General features: G+C 32.7%; 2 protein-coding genes and 1 non-coding gene across 7 annotated transcripts; all 3 read right to left on the bottom strand.

Moving 5' to 3' along the window:
• Window positions 1-6,232: 6,232 nt before the first annotated feature.
• LOC126670859 (small nucleolar RNA U3) lies at window positions 6,233-6,444 on the bottom strand. The gene has a single exon (XR_007638853.1). It is a non-coding gene; the product is annotated as a small nucleolar RNA U3 (small nucleolar RNA).
• A 631-nt stretch (window positions 6,445-7,075) lies between these two features.
• On the bottom strand, window positions 7,076-11,680 carry LOC126670629 (high mobility group B protein 15). Of its 5 annotated transcripts, none has more exons than XM_050364398.2 (7): window positions 11,522-11,680; window positions 10,220-10,449; window positions 9,653-9,731; window positions 8,981-9,143; window positions 8,627-8,746; window positions 7,994-8,400; window positions 7,076-7,843 (listed from the first exon to the last, which is right to left on the bottom strand). In XM_050364398.2, the coding sequence occupies exons 2-7, from the start codon at window positions 10,396-10,398 to the stop codon at window positions 7,376-7,378; spliced, it is 1,416 nt and encodes a 471-aa protein (XP_050220355.1). In that variant the 5' UTR covers window positions 10,399-10,449; window positions 11,522-11,680; the 3' UTR covers window positions 7,076-7,375. The 5 variants fall into 5 exon arrangements, with proteins under 5 accessions (XP_050220355.1, XP_050220356.1, XP_050220358.1 ...); XM_050364399.2 differs by having other exon boundaries at window positions 10,220-10,444; XM_050364401.2 differs by lacking the exon at window positions 11,522-11,680 and adding an exon at window positions 11,241-11,335.
• Window positions 11,681-15,382: 3,702 nt separating this feature from the next.
• On the bottom strand, window positions 15,383-18,842 carry LOC126670319 (uncharacterized). Its single transcript, XM_050364022.1, has 4 exons — window positions 18,710-18,842; window positions 17,719-18,368; window positions 15,849-17,251; window positions 15,383-15,740 (listed from the first exon to the last, which is right to left on the bottom strand). Exons 2-4 carry the CDS (start codon window positions 18,311-18,313, stop codon window positions 15,681-15,683), a joined length of 2,058 nt encoding a protein of 685 aa, XP_050219979.1. The 5' UTR covers window positions 18,314-18,368; window positions 18,710-18,842; the 3' UTR covers window positions 15,383-15,680.
• Window positions 18,843-19,826: the final 984 nt, after the last annotated feature.

Below are 19,826 nucleotides of genomic sequence, written 5' to 3'. Positions count from 1 at the left end.
GCCCTCTAGCTCCACCTCTACCAGCACCAGCTCCTCTGCCTCTACCAGCACCTCTACCTCTGCCAGCACCTCCACCTCGACCACGTCCAGCATTAGCCTGAACAGGTGGTGGGTTCTGATCGACTTCCATAGAAATCGCATCATCAGCCACAGCTTCTTGCTCTGCCGCAGCACGAGCACGAGTACGAATAACGTTGTCCATACCCTAAGATTGAACAACAACAATTTAAATAACACATATTTCATACCCAAGTATGAACAAAACAAGCAACATATAGGATTTCCCAAGAAATCAACAGTAATAAAATGTTCACCCAAGTGAAATAGCATTAACAATTAAAAGCATCAAATCAACAAATAATGACTGACTCGACGCAATCCTATTGGTGTAGGCAGAATGTTTTGAAAATCAAAAGATGACGTTTTTAAAGACATGACAGAATCCTATATCCGCAGTAGTTCCTAAGACACAACCAAACTTAACAGAGTAAACACATAGCAAGCAATGGCCTTGGTTTGAAACCAAAGCTCTGATACCAAGTTTGTCACGACCCATTTTCATGAATCGCGACCGGCGCTAGGGTATGGGTAATGTAGTACCGAAACCCGTAGCTAGCCTCCCATATAAATCATAAACACATAAACCTGCAGAAAACCAATGCTCGGGGGCAACCGAGACTTCAGCCTAAACTAGCAGTTATAATAATCATCAATTAATATAATCATGCTTATTCAATTCTGATTATAAAATAGGTTTATCGTAAACCGATATAAATAATAAAACATGCCAAAACAATATAACCAGTCGAACCAATCCGACAAAATAAATAATAATAACAAGGACGTCTAGATTACTACTGCGGTCTAAGAATAAAACAGTTTTACAATTTTATTAAGATAAAAGGAACCTCCGAGGAAAAGTAAATGCGGAGATCACCAGACTCTCTCAGATAATAACCCTGGGGAAAATTGGGAAAACAACGGGGTCAGATATACTGAGATGAGTTCATACCACTATCTACATTTATTAAGTGGAAAACCTTTAAAACGTTTAAAACATTTAATAACGATATTACGGATAATAGTTGGAACCCTAATCCACAATTCTAAATAATAATCATAATCCAATAGGTCTGGTCCCGAGAGCTGAGCTACACCGAGTTACCACTGACCACACTTATACCAGAGTCCCGAGAGCTGAGCTACACCGAGTTACTCTACCTGGTCCCGAGAGCTATGCTCACACCGAGTTACCACATTTCCATAAATACCTTTCCCAGATCAATACCGGTGCGCACGCAGTCCTAATGATGCCCATTAGGTAGCACGTTCCAACTAAGAGCCATAATATAAAAACAGTTCGAAATATACGTACAGTATATATATTTAATATTAAAATAACAATTTACTTAATAAAGCGGTAAATAGTAAATATAAACTCACTGCTTGCTAATCCACGTGAAATACCGGCAAGCAACTAACTCTGGTTCGCCTCAGAAGCACGAACAGTAGACGAGTCTAGACAAATAAAATAATTATTAAAATCAGACCCTAACTCTAGAGAGTACTAGACACCACACAAGACTAGCACAAATAATCACGTAGTATTTAAACAATCCAAAATAACACAAATATATCCAAAAGGTAATAAAGCCCAAATAATATAAGTCTATTGAGTTCCCGCTTAAATCCAATTTATAAATATTATTTAATAACTTTAAATAATAAATAATTTACAAATAGTGGGTTTGCCGAGTTACCAAATAACTACCAAGCTAACCTCACTTGTCGGATGACCCAAGTCTAATCCGACTCAAAACGTTTACCAAATATAAACCCGAGTTTATATTTATAAAACAATTTAACAAAATAATAATCCAATTTAAAAGCGGAACTCAATAACTTCAATTTCAAGTAACTCAAGTTACAACCCCAAAAACTTAATCATATAAGTCAAATAAAGTTCAGGGACCAATTTGTACTTTAACCAATTAGGGACCAAATTGTACTTTTGCCAATTAGGGGCTAAATTGCACTTTAGCCAATTTGATTTCCAAAAATCAAATTAATTACTTTTATTTTATAATTAAAACCAACAATAAAGTTAATAACCAAAAATCCACTTAATTAAGTTATAAAATAAGTTTAGGGGCTAAATTGTAATTTAGCCAACTTTTGACAAAACGACATTTGAAACAATTATAATTACCCGAGTAATTATATTAACTTAATTTATAAATATCTATCATTTCCACTATTTAATTTATATACAAAATAAAACCCAAGTTATTAGTTAAAGTTTAACCTTAAGGATTAAGTTGATTAAAGTTAAAGTCTTTGGTGATTAAAGTGAATATTTGTCCATCTTTCTCATTTCAAAAAGAAACTCAGCCCGCCACCCCTGTATTTGCAATTCACATTCTTAAGTTTCTGAAACCAAAACCCTCTATCAATTCTCACCAAACCAAGCAATCTAATAGCCAAAAAAAAACCAAACCAAAACAACACAACACCATTGCTACATACCCATAATCAATTAACAAGGAGAACAAACACCAAAGTTATTGCCGAACCCAACCTTTAATCATGAACATGAAGAACAAAATGATAACTCCATGAAATCAAAAACTAACAATCACCCAAGAGATCTATAAGCCAAACAAACCAAATCCATGGCAAAAGGGAGACAAAACTGGTTCGGTAGAAATCAAAAGCCAAAACAGAATTGCACGGAAACCTTCAAGGAAACTCAACCACGGCCATAATTTAAATGATGGAACAAATACAAAACAAAAGCTATAACTATTTAACACTAATCATGCCAAGGGATTCAACATGAATGAAGCAAAAACAAAGCCAAAAGAGAAAGGAAAAGGTTCGGCAGAAACAGCAAACTGAAACAAGAAATTATAAAGCTTTAAAACGTAAACCGTACGGCGATTGAAACGAGGTCGACGGCGTACCGTTCAGCGAAAATGAGGTAGGGAAACGTAGGTACGTGAGTCTAGATCGTCTGGAATCGAACGGTTCTGATTTCGATCTAGAAACGAGCAAGAACGAACCAAATTACGCAATGACGTTCAAAAACGAAATCTGGAAATCAAAGAATTAAGAACACTTACTGAACAGCAACTTTGGAGGATGATTACGGATTCGATACTCAGCGAAATGACAAGCGGAAAACGGCTAGGGTTTCAGTGATGAGTGGTGAATATTTTCTGTTTAGAAGTCGACTTAAAAAGACGAATGGAAACGGGTCGAAAACGAGTGCGAACAGGGCCGGGCGAAGGGGTCAAGGGTCTGCTGCCATTCCCGAACGGAAAGGCCAAAATTTGGCCTGATCCCGTTCGGGAAAGGCCTGGTCCCGAACGGGACCAGTGCAAATTTTGCACAGTCCCGTACGGGACAGGCCCAGTCCCGTACGGGACCATACGGGATTTCATCAGGTCTCTTACGAGACCTGGTTTATCCCCTTGGTTCAACCATTTGGTTGAACCAAGACCCAAAGGAGAATATATTTTTTTTTAAAAACCGAACCGAGGATGAATCGAACCACAATAAATTTACGAAACTTCGAATACCCCATAAAATACATCCGGAACCACGTCGGAAATAAAAAAAATAAATTTAAAATTTTACGGGATATTACAGCCAAAGATCATGTTGTAGATACAATTCATGACTTCTCCCCCCTCTTAATAGCATTTAGTACAGTAATTATATTTTCTTAATTTTTAAATTATGATTAAGAGATTAATTTCAGATTTTTATTCAGTATGTAAGACAAATAATGCCTCCACACATTTATGTTATTTAATATATTTCGTTTTGGGTTTTCTGATGGTGAATAGCTTTCAGTGACATTTGAGGTCTATAAGCAAGATTAAGGAATCATGACTTTATTAATTATAAGTATATTTTTCTTTTTTGACTTCATTTTATTGGATTTTTATATAAGTAGCTAGCAGCCATTGCTAAATTTATAAATTAAAAAAAAAAGTGGGGAAGGGTCATTTTCCATAAATAAAGTCAAAAGGGCCAACAAAAAAATATTATTAATATTGGTTGCTGTGAGCCAAGAGATTTTGAAGTGACTGCTAATGGTGTTGTTTTTTTACGGCCTAATTACTCAAAAACCCCCCACCTTTCACTTTGTTTTCGTTTATACCCTGACCTAGGAAAAATGTCATAAATACTACTGACCTTGTCATTATGTTTCGCCCGTACCCTCGAGGTATTAAATTGATCTCTTTTCATTTGAAAAAGAGTTTAAAATAATCCTTCATTTTTAGCATATATTCTAATTACACGTCAATGTTATTAATTATACAAAAACACCTTCTTCTTTAAAAAATTCAACTAATAATAATAATTTAATTTATATTAATTATCAATAATTTGTTAAAAATAAAAAACCGTAAATTTTTTTACATCAGACTAATTAATTTCAACATAATACCGTACTTTAATTTTAAAATCTATTTTCAATTTTTTTAAAAAAAAAATTAAAAAAAATAGCTCCTCCTCCATGGGAGGAGGAGCTTCTCCTTCCTTCCATGGAGGAAGGAGCTCGCAGCTCCTTCCTCCATGAGGAAGGAGGACGCTGCTCCTTCCTCATGGAGGAAGGAGCTCGCAGCTCCTTCCTCCATGAGGAAGGAGCACGCTGCTCCTTCCTCCATGTGAGGAAGGAGCAGATCTGCTCCTTCCTCACATGGAGGAAGAAGCAGATCTGCTCCTTCCTCCATGTGAGGAAGGAGCAGTGCGAGCTCCTTCCTCACATGGAGGAAGGAGCTTATTTTCGTAAAAATAAAAAAAAAATGAAAAAAATAATATTAGCGGTTTTTTTAAATAGGAGTACGGTAATAAATAGGACTTAATAAAACTATATTATTTTATTTATTTATTTTATTTAAATTAAAAAATTAATTAATTTTGGGATTTATTTGAACGTTTTTAAAGATGAAGTATTAGTTTGTACATTTTTTAATAGAAAAAGGTATAAAATAACCCTTAAATTTAGTTGTTTTTAAGAAATCATCTTTTTTTTGAAATTTGGGGTACGGGCGAAACATAATGACAAGGTCAGTAGTATTTATGACATTTTTCCTAGGTCAGGGTATAAACGAAAACAAAGTGAAAGGTGGGGGGTTTTTGAGTAATTAAGCCTTTTTTTACTGGTCTAGAACAAGATTTTGTTTAAACCAAAAATAACCGATTAAATTGATATAACTTGAATGAATTTAGTTTAAATTCTTATAAATTTGATTTCAAATTATTTTATTTTAATTAGTGTTAGAGATAATAAAACTAGAATCGGAGGTTCGTATAATAATTTTAATTTTTGGGTTTATTGATTATTACATATGGTATTAGAGTTTTTTTTTCTTCAAAATCAGTATTTTAAAATTTGGACAGGTGACAAAATTGGTATGATTAATAATTTAAGGTTTAATTGGTTGAACCAAATAAAAATAAAAATTGTTGTAGTTTTCAATATATTTTCATATATATAACTCTCTTAATATTATAAATACAATTAGATCTTTTATATATAATTTTCAAAAAAAATGAAAAAGATAAACAAAACTTGTACCACTTTACAAAAAAATAGCTGATTTTTACAGTTCAATTGTTTGCCAGTACAGACAATTTTTTCCAATTCATTTTGGTTGCACCTATTTTTTAATTTTTAAATACAATTGTACGAGTTAAGCTGACTGATCCTATTTTAAGACCGTTCTTGAAATGTATAGTATTTTAGAATGAAATTCCACTTCTCGTCAATAAAAAATACATTTAATTAATTAAATATTTGACTATAATGATTAGAGTCCCAACTCAAATTTTAAATTAATTTGATAAATTATTTATAAATTATATTTTACTTATTTTTTGTTTTAGATCTCATCATGGCTAAACCTCATTATGATTCGGGTTTCCACAAACATAGAAGTAATTCAAGTGACATTGACTCTTTCAAGTTTAAATACGGCTTAAGCCAATTCATATTAATTATTTATTTGTTTAAGTCTGGCCATCAATTAAATTTATACCAATTCGGGACAATTTAAAACTGAAATTAAAAATTAGTCATAAAAATAAATTTAATATAAGTTGAGTTTGGGTTAGATTTGATATACATGTCAAGTCATGAATAGACATCCAGCCCCTTTAACACGTATAAAACAATAAAACTCAAGAAAATAAATTCAAAAGATTAAAAAAAAAAGATAATCTGTCAGACAACCGTGAGACCACCCCAGCCAGCAAGCTGCCTAAGAACGATCCTCTACAGCCTTGATGGTCACAAGGACCACCTCAGCCGTTAATCACGCTCTGATCCCACGGTCATGATTCATCAACCAGAGTTAGGTTCCTGTCTCCTTAGTGCTAAGGATACAGAAGTACGAGCCTATAGAACAGATCCTGTTCAAGTAAGGTCGTGACCGCAAGTTCTCTACTCTTCACTAATAAACGCCTTTAAATCTTCTTTCGGTACCGATGTGGGCTTTTGTGCACTAACGTTTTATTATTCCTCAAAAGACAAAAACTTGATACTTGTATAACAAAAACCTTCTGAATTCAAATTATATATCAAATCATTGTAATTTCTTAATAAAATTAAAATAAATGGATCTGAATATTCATTAGTTAACGTTTAGCATGAGCTAAAATATATTATCAATAGGAAATTATAACTTCTAACTATTAATTTTTATGTACTGTTAGAAATAATTTACTTACCTTTTGATTTTTTAGTTATTGTTTTTCGTCCTCCGTTAAATGAGGATATAATCAAAAAAATTAATTCATAAAAATAAAACTTAATTTAAATCCTTAATTTGTTTAATGAAATAATTTGAAATTATAAAAATTATATTCATGATGACAATTTTTATAAGTAATTTATCAATTTAAATAAAGAAAGAAATTATTATAATATTTTCAAAAGCAATCAATTTAATCGGTATTTAAGTATAAAAAAATATTTAAAAATTAACAATAAAAAAGTACATATAATAAAATCAAAATTATGAACTAAAGTAATTTTATAATAAATTAAAAATAAATAAAATTAAAATAAATTATTTAATGAATTATATTGAAAGTGAAATAAACAAATTCATCATAATTTCTCCTCACTACAAAACAGTCAGAAAGTTGGCCAAAACTTCTACCATTCCAGCCCATAACTACCTACTTTTCACATCAAGATGAACTAAAAGCTGGAAAAAAAAAAAAAGTTCAACACGAAAACATCGAAAAAGGATCGATTAATCCGAATACTTGCAGCCGTAATCTAGAAAATGCCTACAATAAACATAAACATTTAAAGCAAAAAAAGAAAAAAAATTCCTACTGCTTGATAGAAACTTCACTGTCCTTCAGGTATTTTCACTTTCTCAGACTCAACTAAAGTATTCTCCAAGTTGTTATCTCCTACATTGCCAACTTTTTCAGAATCCTGATCTCCGTTTTTCCGTTCTTTATTAGACGAATCAGACCCTTCCGCCTTCGCTAATGAGTCCATGCTCATGTAATCAGCAAGAAGACTCAGAGATGTTGGTGCATTATCAAGATTCTTATCTGTAGTAGATTTATCTTCACCTTCAGAATCAGTTTCACCAGAACTAGATTCGTTTTCTGGAGTCTGAAGAGAATCTTCTCCTTCAATTTCATCAGTTTTCACATCAGCATCTACCATATCAGAATCTTGTTCAGGTAACCATTGCTGCAATGGGATCGCGTTGCTAACAACTCGCTCGGTTTTCAAGTTTTCCCTGTAAACCTCCATTTCGATTCTGTATCTCTCTTTATCTTTGACAGCTTTCTCCTGATAGACCTGATATTACACAAAGTGCACGAAAATAGAAACATTTTAAATGGGGAACAGTTTCAGAGACCTTTTCAGAAATGGAAATGAAACGCCAAAATGTACGACTCAACAAGTTTCCATACAGGTTAGTTTTGAATGAAAATGTACATTACTTACAGCTTTATCAGGGTCTAATAGATTCATCCACAGATCACCAATCATCTTACTAATTTCTCTGTCCTTTCCGGGGTAAAGAGGCTTCAGTCGCGCGTGTTGCTCAGCAAAGAAGAAATTGTAGCCGCTTCGGTTGGGTTTTGGATGAGCAGGATCCCTTCTTTTTATCTCATTTTTCTTTCTGCGTCGACGGCGTTGAGTACCCGGCACAGGACGAGCATTGGCAGTGATATTGTTGGCAGGAACATTATATTGTGGCAGAAAATGGCCTGATTGGATCATCTGTGGTGCCTGATAGAGTACACCTTTGAGCTTCTCTGTCCCTATAGTGACTGTAACAAGATATCCACTCTCAAATTTGCCATCAATCACACCTATCACTTGAGAAGTCTCTGATGAAGCAACTTTTGCTGTAGTCATAACAAAAGAATCAGAGCCAGAAAAGATCAGAGTTATTTGCAAAAGTTATTTGCTATAATAAGTGAAATGTTGGGATTCCTTTTGCATTTCTTAAAAGTTGTGCTTAAATCGCTAAAACAACGAAAGTTTGAGCATTTTTTTTGCAAGTAACCCGTAAAGATTAGTACTAGCAAATCTGCAAATGGAAATATAAGGTTGAGGGGAAAAAAATGAGACCTCCACATAGCTCTGCAGTGTTTGTCCCTTGTTGCTGGGCTGTAGCTGCCTGATATTCAGGTGATGGCTGCACAGTTACTTGTGCTGGAAGCTTCGCTGCCAGCGGGCTCTGCACTGTAACTATAGAAAAGACTTATCATGTCAAAAATCCAAATGGACATATGCAGAACTTTTCGAGTCCTATATATTAGCATTTTGTTACTGTTTTCAGATAAACTTCTGAAACTCGGAAGAGTTATATTTGTAACCTTCTCTTGTGAAAAATCTTGTTTCGTTGTTTTGTATTTCAGCGTTTTCATTTCTGTGCAACATAGCATATATGTTATGAAGTAGGTAGAATTTTAGTGCACTCACCGGATGAGCCAGGCGCCCAGCCCCGTGCTTGAAAAAAGTATAGCTGTTCATAGTGGTGAAGCAAGGAACTGTAGTACTTGCGTAGCACGAAAGACGCGTTAGTTGCAGTGGAAGGAAAGTTAAAAATGGCAGTCACTTCCTTCCATCTTCGCTCTTTAATAATCTGCAACTCCAATCAAACAATTGAAATTAGTTGAGTAGTTATAGTATAAACAACAGTTGCATCTCTGCAGACAGTAAATTATGCACTATGCAGCATGTTCTAGGAGGGGATAGAGCAGAAGGCTCTCAAAAAGCAGAGTTATCAAACAAAAGTCATAATCAATCATGGATTTTGTGTTGCAACAAACAATAACGCTGAAACAGAAAATACTAAAAATGGAAAACGGGCGAAATGATATTTTTTTATGAGAATATGTTAGAAAAATAGAAGTTTTCAGGTGTCCAATGGGTATATGGAAACTAGAAATGAAACGTCAAAACGTATGATTCGACAAGTTTTCGTGCAACATAGAAGAACTAAACGCACCCACTCGTAAATGAATGGAATAGTATCAAGCATCAAGAGGAATGATAGACGAAACTTTGAACCAAACACACCTACTTATACAAAGATCACAGCATTAAATGATTAAAGAAAAGAAAATTCAACTAGTGAAAGTTTTATAATACCTTCTCAAGACCACCGCGGGATGTTACCTCGACAAAGAGCCGATGAAGGTCTAACTCCCTACCTCCTATAATGGGGATCCTAGCATCAGAAAGCATAATAAGTTAGAATGTCACACAAGTTAAAACACCACAAAGACATTTATGATTTTTGATATAAAAGGCCATTGTAGGAGAGTATTCTCTTTATGATCTCCTCTGCTAGAATAATAGATGAGTTTTCACCAAGAAACATTTAGCATTTAGTGTTGTATATTGTCTTAAGTTTAAAGTTAAGAATCAAATTCTACAGCAACCCCACTATCATCAAGAAGAAAATGCCAATTTAAGATGAAAAAACAACAAACTCATACTAATAAAGGAAGCTTTCTAATTTTGAAATTAGCTAAAAAACTCAATTCATATATAGCAACAATCTTATGAACAACATAGCATTTAACAAGCGAGTTCAGCCAAGTCCAAAAACAGCAACAAACAAGATACACTACAAACAGTAAGTTCAGTATTCAGATTTCAGACCCAAAAATCATGATATTTATTCAAAAACTTCAATAACATAACGAAGCTTACATAAACTTGGTTCTCATAGTCTCATGAAGCTCCTTCAAAGTAGACATAAAAAGCTTAGGATTGGATGCAACTTCCTCATATCTAGCCTTAGGTAAAGGATACTGAACATAGTTCATCACTGGTTCTACTTGTTTCATATGCACTACTGGACTCTGCTTGGCACAAGAAGTTGATGCCATTGCCTACTCCTTTTCACCAACCATCTCAAAAACCTCGCTATTATCACTGCACTACACAAATAAAATATGCAAGTACATCAACATTAAATATTCAAAATGGAAATAAAAGATTTTAGAATCAAGAAAACAAATAAAACTTGCAGATAAACAGGTAGAACTCGAACCCATCAAATATAAATAAACATAAGTTCAAGATAAGACATTTCTTTAATGGAGATTGGATAGTACACAAACTTAACAAAAAGGGCCAAAAATTTACAGTACATACTGACAAAAATACCCAAAAAAGTTGTAGATATTAAAATTATGAGACAATAACAGTTGAGAAAAAGATTAAAACTTTACTATCATTATATAACATCATTAAAAACTTGATGTTCATCAACAACAACCTCAGTTAATGTAATAAAACCCTTAAAAATTCTAAAAACGAATTCATCAAAAAATGAAAAAAAACTAAAAAACTTGGAAAAATTAAATGAAATTTCAATGTCCAAGAAACAGAAGAGATTTGGACCTATCAAAATCAAAAAAATGACAGCTTTTAGACTATAGAAATAAACACTCAGATGCTAAAAAAAGTGTCTATTTTCTCTTAGTTTACAGGCCTATACAATGCCATTTTTGCAGCTCTGACATTCTAAAGATTTTCTGACAATTATAGGGTCACTCCAAATATCAAATATTTGTACTATAAAATAAAATAAACCCCATTTTTTTAATGCAAGTCATCAAATTTTGTTTCATCTTATTATGATATATCTGACACTGTCATGGCTTTTTGGAGGTCCAAAAATGTCCATTAATGGAGAAATAATATAAAGGAAGAAATTTTTATGTACCTTGAATTTTCAAATCATAAATTTCTTTAATGGAAGACAATTAAAAAAAACAAACAAATGCAAACTGTTTGATTAATTTTTACTATTATAAACCAAAACCAACCATTTCATTAATGTGAATAAAATATGTAATTAGTGTATTAATCTTTGTTGTTATTTATATTTGTTTAATGGAAACCCAGATGCAGAAATGAGAGATACAAGAGCTTAAAATAAGCAAAAATAGAGTATTAAATTATTTAAAATGAATGGATGGATTAAAAATAAATTAAAGGACTTACCTTGAATGAGATCGAGAGAATTGAAATGAGAATATAGAAGCAGTTTTAAGAATAAGATTAAGGTTAAACAACTCTTATTAATAAACAACAAATATATACATAACGAAGAATAAGTATTTAAATGATTCACTTAATTTAATTTCTCTATCTTTGTATTTGATAATTCTTGTATGGTGATGAAAAATAGTAGTGAAATAAAAAAAACTAGCTTAAAATACATAACACTACAAAAAAAGTACATTTTCATCCACATTATATTGTGTTTTTATGCCTAAATGTTGAAGGGTAGTATTGTAATTTAATGAGAAATGAGTGTGCCCAAATGAAATGAACTAAAATTGGAAGATAGTAATAAATATGATATTAACTAAATTATTAAAATATTTATGAGATAAACAATGAATAATTTTATGTTCTTATCAAGAAAGAAAATTAAATCTCGATTAAATGCTAATGGAGATGGTTGTGGGTATAATTAAGGAAGTGGGTGAAAAATGGAGGTTTTGATTTTGAAGTTGGAGATGAATAATTACCCTAAAACGTGGCCTATTGACTTCCCGGTTGAAACGGCATTATCTTAATTTTTTTACTAATTACATTTACATTAAAGTGATAAGAACCTCAAAAAAAAAAATTGATGATAATAGTAAATAAAAACAATAGGGTAAAAATAAAAATAAATATGAAAAGGTGAGAAAATGAGATATATGTGCCGTAACACAAGCTTTCTTAATTTGTAATTAAGGTATATGATTTTAACACTTTAGAATAAGTCCCACAAATCCCATAATTATCTCTATCTTATTTTAGTATATTCTATGATTGTAAACCCTTATTATATGTATGCTTAATTATTAATGAATGAATCAATTAATTAATCATTATCAATACCAAACATTAACCAACTTTTTCTTACTTTTTTTAATGGACTATAGGAATATTAATGGTTCTCAAATATTCCTATTTATAGCAATTGATATACCAAATTATTTATGATATAATTCATAAAATTATATTTATATTATAGTAATTCATTGATGATTATAAAGTTCTGGATTTGTGATATTGATGATTATAATATATCTACTGTTTTATTCAATACAATCACGTTTTTTTCTTAGAGATAAGTATTCAATTTAAGATTCTTTATCCCTTTGTTTAAAAAAGGTGAAGCCTTTTTATCTAGAAAGGGCTCTTGTTAGATTTTTTTAACAAAACAATTTGGCGAATAATGAAAATTTCAAGGTTTGAATGAAGCATTACTTGATGATATTAAAATCAAATAAATTTTGGGTTTGAAGAAAATGAATTTGCATTTTTTGACTTTAGAATTAATAATACATTTTAATGAAAGAATTCGCAAAAAGCTCAATATTTAGATGAAATGAAATATGTGTGGTACAGGAAAATGGGCATATAAGAAATAGAGGAACCAATAAATTATTGGGCTGTCAACACAGTTACCCTAAAGGCTAATCCTCTGAAAAAACCTCCACCTTTTAGCCCCTTTTCGTTTGCACCCCGACGTTGTAAAATCTCCAATTTTACCCAAATTCACACCTTTCGTTTTCAATTCCACCCTTAAGCATTAAATCAACCTTTTTTCACTTGAAAAAGGTCCAAATCAATACTTAATATTTAAGCATATATACTAAATAGAGCTTAATGTTATATTTAAATAAAAGAATATTCTTTTCACAAATTAAAAAAACTTAATAATAAATTTTTATTGAATTCAATAAATATTATTATTTTGTACAAATTCAAATCCGATTTTATTCGACCTCTCTAATTTATTTGATATTATAATTAATTTTTTTTTAATGTATCATTAAAAAAATTAATTTAATTAACTAAATAATTAATAAAAATACTACATCCGTGTATTCCGACCCACTCTCGGTCGGCCGCCGTCGTCCTCCGCGTATTCCGACCCACCCCGGGTCAGCCGCCGTCGTCCTCCGCGTCTTCCTCCCATGGAAGCCGACCTCCTCGTCTTCCATGGGAGGAAGACGAGCTGGTTTGTCTTCCTCCCAAGGAAGACAAACCAGCAGCTGGTCGTCTTCCTTCTATGGAAGACGACCAGCAGCTGGTTGTCTTCCTTCCATGGAAGACGACCAGATCTGGTCGTCTTCCATGGAAGGAAGATGACCCAGGTCGTCTTCCTAAGGAGGAAGACGACCAGATCTGGTCGTCTTCCTCCTTAGGAAGACGACCAGCTCGTCTTCCTTGGGAGGAAGACGAGCTTGTCTTCCTCCCATGGAAGACGAGCTGTTCGTCTTCCATGGGAGGAAGACGAGCTGGTCTCGTCTTCCTCCAATGGAAGACGACCAGCTCTGGTTCGTCTTCCATGGAAGACGAACCAGAGCTGGTTCGGTTTGCCGGAGGACAAAAAAAAATTTTAAAAAAATTAAACTAAAAACGATATAAAATATAATTTAATTAGTTTAAATTTATTTTCAAAATAAAAGCAGCAAGTTTTAAATAAAAAGGTTTGTATAATATTTAAAATTAATTTTTAAAATTTTAGAAAGATGGTTTTTTTTGTTTTAATTATAATATTAGGGACTATTTTGAATATTTATTAAAATATGAAGTATTGGAAAAAAGATCAATTTAATGCTTGAGGGTGTAATTGAAAGTAAAAGTTGTGTATTTCAATAATTGAGGGTGGAATTGAAAACGAAAGGTGTGGATTTGGGTAAAATTGGTGATTTTGCAACGTGAGGGTGCAAACGAAAAGGGACTGAAAGGTGGAGGTTTTTTCAGGGGATTAGCCTACCCTAAAAGAGCATCTTTCTATTATTTTTACCTCACACAATAAAATTATGTAGAAATCACTCAAAACGAACAAATATTTTACACTACTCACCCTTAACCCAAAATAAGATGAATTTATAACAATATGGCAATTGTGACCCTACACATATCGACATCTTATTAGTTCTACAAATTTACAATTTGTTACACATAATCTTCTACGCTCAAATAACAAGTTCGTTTTGGCTGACTACCGACGGTTCAGCCACCGGCAGTCCATCGGAGATCCAGCAATGGTCCAGCCTAATGCCGATCAATTCGAGTAAGTCAACATTTAAAATAATTAAATAAAACAATATTTTGTTCATACAGAGTGTTGAATCCATAACCTCTAAATAACTCACTACATACTCTATAAGTTATATAAATCAAATATGGTCTATATTGATAATTCAGTTTATAATTATCCCAAAGAAAATCAACTATATTCATTTTTATATTTTTAGAGTGCATGAAAAGAAAATGTAAAAATGTATCAATTCAATTTATTTATTTAGTTTATTCAATATTTTATCTTAACTTTAACATTTTTATTGTAAATTAATTCACGTATGTTTGTTATGCGCTCTGAATATATTAAAGTGAATGTCATTAGCCTTATTTCGAAGAATAATAAACTAAATTATTAAAATAAATTAAGTTTGATTCATATAAACTCATTCCATAAACTTAGTGATCATAGGGTAGTGAGATAAAAGATGAGAAAAATGTGCGCTTGCCTTAGGAGGCCCATGATAATCATATATGTCCCATTTATTAACCGATGATATAAATATAATGATAAAAGGTGCAAATCAGTCCTCGAATTTTTTTATCATATAACATTTAGACCCTAAAATAAATTTTAAATCAATAAACTTTTAAAGTAGAAGAAAATTGATTATATAAATTTATTAACTAATAGAGACTACAAACATTAATTTTCATTAGTTATGCGTTTTTTAAAAATTAAAAATTAAAAACAACCGAATAATTATTCCGTCAGCCAAATTTAGAGAAACAGAATAATAAAACAGCTAGCTTCAATAATTAAAAAAACCATTAAAAAAAGAGCTAATCATATTTTTTATTCAACTGTAATCTAGCAATTGTTTGCAGGAGAAATTAACCTATCAGATGTACTTATTTGAACTTTTTTAGAACATGGGAATAGTCTCAGGTACCTACAGTGTTAATAGTTCATAAAAATGCACTTTTATGCAAAATGCAATTTCTCTGCTCCAATGCCATTCCTCCAATACGATCTGAAATCTCTGATTTAACATTCTGCACATAGATTTGGAGAAGCCGAGATAAATTGGTATGACATTGCTAGCTTAGTAATTCATATAGCAACTATTTAATTGCTTCTATGCACTTCCAAAGACACACTTCGGCACCGCCTTTTCTTCGACATTATCTGAAAATATAGAAGTTTTTCATCAGGAAAACAAATTAACTTGCATTACAAGCAACATCAACAATCATAGGAGGGCATCTTTGCATATTAAATGAATCATTGCTATACCTTGAATGATTGAGGGGGCAATGAGACCCGGCGAATAACATTTCCGCTTTCTGTCGTTTGACGTATTTCTTGAAGCTGACTCACAATATTCTCCAAAAGTTGCAGCTGAATGTTTTCTTTTTCCCTATGGTCCATTGAAATATTTAGCTTCTCTCTACCTTCTTGTATGATCCTTAACTTTTCTCTTAGCCACCCAACTTCATTGTCAATTTTGAACCTCTCATAATCAACTGCAGACATGGAGTTTCTCCTGAGATCAGAAAGCAATGGCTTTTTTTGCAAGAAACCTCTAGGTGGTAATCCACTAGTTATTTCGGAGCAGCTTCTGCTGATGTACTGCTCTGTTTTTGACCTACTCAGAACCGGACTATTACATGATCTCGGCATGTCTAAGCAAATATTTTCTGATTGTTTTCTACTTCCAACTTCATCACATGTATTTGATTTATTATCAACCATATGAATATCATGCACACATGAATCCATATTATTGGTTTCATCACAAGTACGGTTGAAGTACGATGACCCTCGGCTTGTATCGATGACATCAGTTTGCTGCTGTACTTCCTCAACAAGAGCAGCCAATTTCTTCTCTTGCAAAGAAAATCCTTCTGCAGTCGGTTCCTTAGTCACCTCTAGAAATTTCGCCTCTCTTGCTTGAGGAACCGGCATTTTTTCCGGCAATAACAGCTTAATTTTCTCATCCCCGTCATTGATCTCTTCATTGCCACTTGACAAATGCTGTTGATATTTGTTTGTAGTTATTTGTTTCAAGGAATGAACTTTATCAAACTCTGGAATTGACATCTCTTTCCCCAAGGCAAAACTGTGAGATTGTGATTCCATGGACAAAACTTCATATTCAGCAGATCTATTTGCATTTCCTGTCGAATCTGTCTCGCAATCAGGATCCAATTGATCACTGCCAAAAATCATTTGCCTATAAGCTTCATTTTCCTTCTCCAAGAAGTGTTTTTCCTTTTCCCTTCTTAGTAGGATCTCTTTAAGAATGTTCATTTCTTCAAAGTCGTAAGCAGACTTTTCTTCTATCATCCTCTGGTACTGCCTAGCTTCCATTTCTATCGATGCTTTCTCCTCTTGTAGACGCAGTATCATTGCCATGGCCTCATCTGCAGCACTAGCAGCGGCATTCTGCTCTTTCTCAAGCTCTATATACAAAGCAGAACGCGCTGCTTGCTCTTCCTCTAATGCATGTTCTAGGACTCTAATTGTATTCTTTTCATCATTACCGTCTGAAAGCTTCCCTTGGAGATTAAAGTCCAAATGCTCAACATGCGATCCGTCCTTCCCTGTCGGTTTCTTGTCTTTCGTACATTCATTTGATTCAGAACAAGTAGACTGTCTTCCTAGAAAATCCATGTCCATTGAGAAGTCCCTGCTATCTAAAATCACAATGATGCACGTTACAGGCAATATTCTGAAAAAGTATATATTCTTTATCAAATTCAAGTCAAACACTCAGGATTCAAATTCAAATCTAATATACCATCACCTAAGAACGTAAAATACAGGGAAAACAAATGATTTGACATATTAAAGCACGTAGAGTACTGCATTACAGAGTTGCGATGCACTATCTCTATTTGTCAAAATAATTTTGCAAAGTTATTTGAGTTAATCATATGTTTCTTACATTGGAACTTCTGCAAGCATCTGAATATATTTGAAATGTTCAATATATGGACCTCTTCATCGACATTTAAAGAAAAACATAATATGGAAACTAATTAAAACCATCCAAAACTATCCAAAAACACAATGCACACTAATAAGTAATAATAGATTCATCTCATAAAAAATTGATAATATGACAAGTCACAACCACAAGAATTAACTAGTACCACTGTACCTTCATTACTCTCGTTTGCCGTCTTATTAACGCTGGAAGGAGATCGAGGAAGAGCTTGTGTATCAGACTGAAAAGAATCAAATGAAACACCAGAAGAAAACCTTCCATTATCAGCAGCGCCTTTCTTACGACGCCTAATAGCATTTCTCACCTTCTGATGCCAAATCCCCTTCCCCTTAGCATCAAAATTCTCCTCTTTCACGAGACTCCTTTCACTCACCCTCTCCTGAAATGAGCTAGATGATGCTACATCATTCAATCCACCAAATGCATACTCACAATTTTTATCAGATTCGGGATTTAAGTTTTTGTCCCATATCGAATCAAACGGGAACTTGTTCTTAACAGAGAATTGCACAGATGATAACTTCTCAGATGGACAATTTACCAACACTCTTTGCCAGCATTTTCCACTATTAGGATCACCAAACAGTCCATTACAAGGGCATGGCAGAGACAATCGAAACAACCCCAGAAATTTCGAGACGAAAAACGCAAGAGTTGATGCACATAGAACAAGAAATACAATTGCAAGATCAAGAAATGCACCCACTAGACCAACAAATGTCCATGATTTCACCTCATGACAAGGCATTTTCTCAGAAAATAATTTCAACAGTCCAATTGACTAAGCAAAACAAAACCAGCTCCTGTTAAAAATAAGATTAAACATATCAGAATGAATAAAAATATTAAATTTAACTTCATTGCATTGAACCAATGAGTAATAGCTCAAACGGTATCAGCAAACTGATAGGTCGTGAGTTCAATTTATCCGACAAACGCTCCACTCGCCGGTTATCAATAAAAGAAATTCATTGCATTGAACAATTAAAACAAATTATAGCTTGATTGCCAAAAGAATGCAAAAATTTACACTAAACTTGAAACTTAGTCAATACACTAACTTCATTTTCCTTCATTTTCTAAGGCAACCAAACAGATAAATTATAACAACTCGGATTAAACTTCAAGAAAATAAGAAACTTACAAATTATCATAGACTCGCGAGTTTGCTACTGAGTGAACTCAGTTACCAGTAATGAAACAAAACTCTAACATCAACTGCTTAAACTAAGAAGTTTCAAAGAAATGGACAAATTTTTCTCTCTTTGGCTTGTTTTTTAAAATACTGTAATTCAAACGTTTGTACTCCAATTCCCAAGGTTAATGCGACGTCGTTAATGTGATCCCATTGAATATTCAGCGCTTTTAAGGATTGGGATCGACACGCGCATTTTATCTGATTGTTTTTCTTTTGTATTATTGGTTCGTGTTTGTCAAGCGCTTTGTGAGAGTGGGAGTAGCTATCAATTTGTTTTTGCTGCGGGCTTAATTAATTGAGAGATTAGCTGGGGAATCTGGTAGTTAATGCGTAATTATGTGAAATACTGCAAATTAACGACGTTATTTTACCGTTATCTAAAGTCATTCAATTTTTAATTTTGATGGACAAGATTTTGGATCTCTTTCAGACAAAAATTATTGCACACAACCGTTGCGCCATGTCATTCGTGCAACAAACCAATTGTGCGTTAGCCATGTGGAAAATTGAATGATAAAAAAAATAAATAATAATTAAAAGATTCCTTATCGCAAATGCTCATTGGCTTGATGTATAAATGACGTGGCGCAACGGTTGCATGGGATAAACACTCCTCTTTCAGATGGCTTTGATCGCAATGAGCAATTGTTAGTAGATTATTTTTGTTTTTTAAAATTATCTTCATTTTTTTTTTCAATCTGCCTTTTCAGTTTTCACCATTAAATAATTAATCCATTCTTTTCTTTAATTTCTCTCTTCCAATTTTTAAGTTTCATGACTGATATATAAATTTTGGACAATTTAAATAATAAAATATGGTCAAATTTAAAGAATTATTTGGTTATCTAAAAAAAATAATCTTATATTTATTATTTCCTCCGTCTCAAAATATTAGGTCGTTTGGATAAACATAAAAATTTAAAATAAATAATTAATTTTTTATATTAGAATATAAAATTATTATTCAATTTAGGGATAAGTATACATATTTATTAGAAATGAATTAAATCTTTAATGTTTTACTAAATACTAGTATAAAATATGGTGTATCAAATAGACGGGG

Source organism: Mercurialis annua, linkage group LG2 (assembly GCF_937616625.2).
Source record: "Mercurialis annua linkage group LG2, ddMerAnnu1.2, whole genome shotgun sequence".
NCBI classification, from domain to species: Eukaryota; Viridiplantae; Streptophyta; class Magnoliopsida; order Malpighiales; family Euphorbiaceae; genus Mercurialis; species Mercurialis annua.
Note: the sequence above shows the minus strand (reverse complement) of the source record. Positions and strands in the feature narration are given on the sequence as shown.

Bases quoted from the DNA above. Each gene is read 5' to 3' on its own strand.
- LOC126670629 (XM_050364398.2), bottom strand. From the start codon at position 10,398: ATGGCATCAACTTCTTGTGCCAAGCAGAGTCCAGTAGTGCATATGAAA. The intron at 9,732-10,219 runs GTAAGCTTCGTT...TTCTGATGCTAG, and splicing joins ACTATGAGAACCAAGTTTAT to GATCCCCATTATAGGAGGTA. The intron at 9,144-9,652 runs GTATTATAAAAC...TTGGAGTTGCAG, and splicing joins CCCGCGGTGGTCTTGAGAAG to ATTATTAAAGAGCGAAGATG.
- LOC126670319 (XM_050364022.1), bottom strand. From the start codon at position 18,313: ATGCCTTGTCATGAGGTGAAATCATGGACATTTGTTGGTCTAGTGGGT. The intron at 17,252-17,718 runs GTACAGTGGTAC...TTGTGATTTTAG, and splicing joins GGCAAACGAGAGTAATGAAG to ATAGCAGGGACTTCTCAATG. The intron at 15,741-15,848 runs GTATAGCAATGA...CTATATTTTCAG, and splicing joins TGCCCCCTCAATCATTCAAG to ATAATGTCGAAGAAAAGGCG.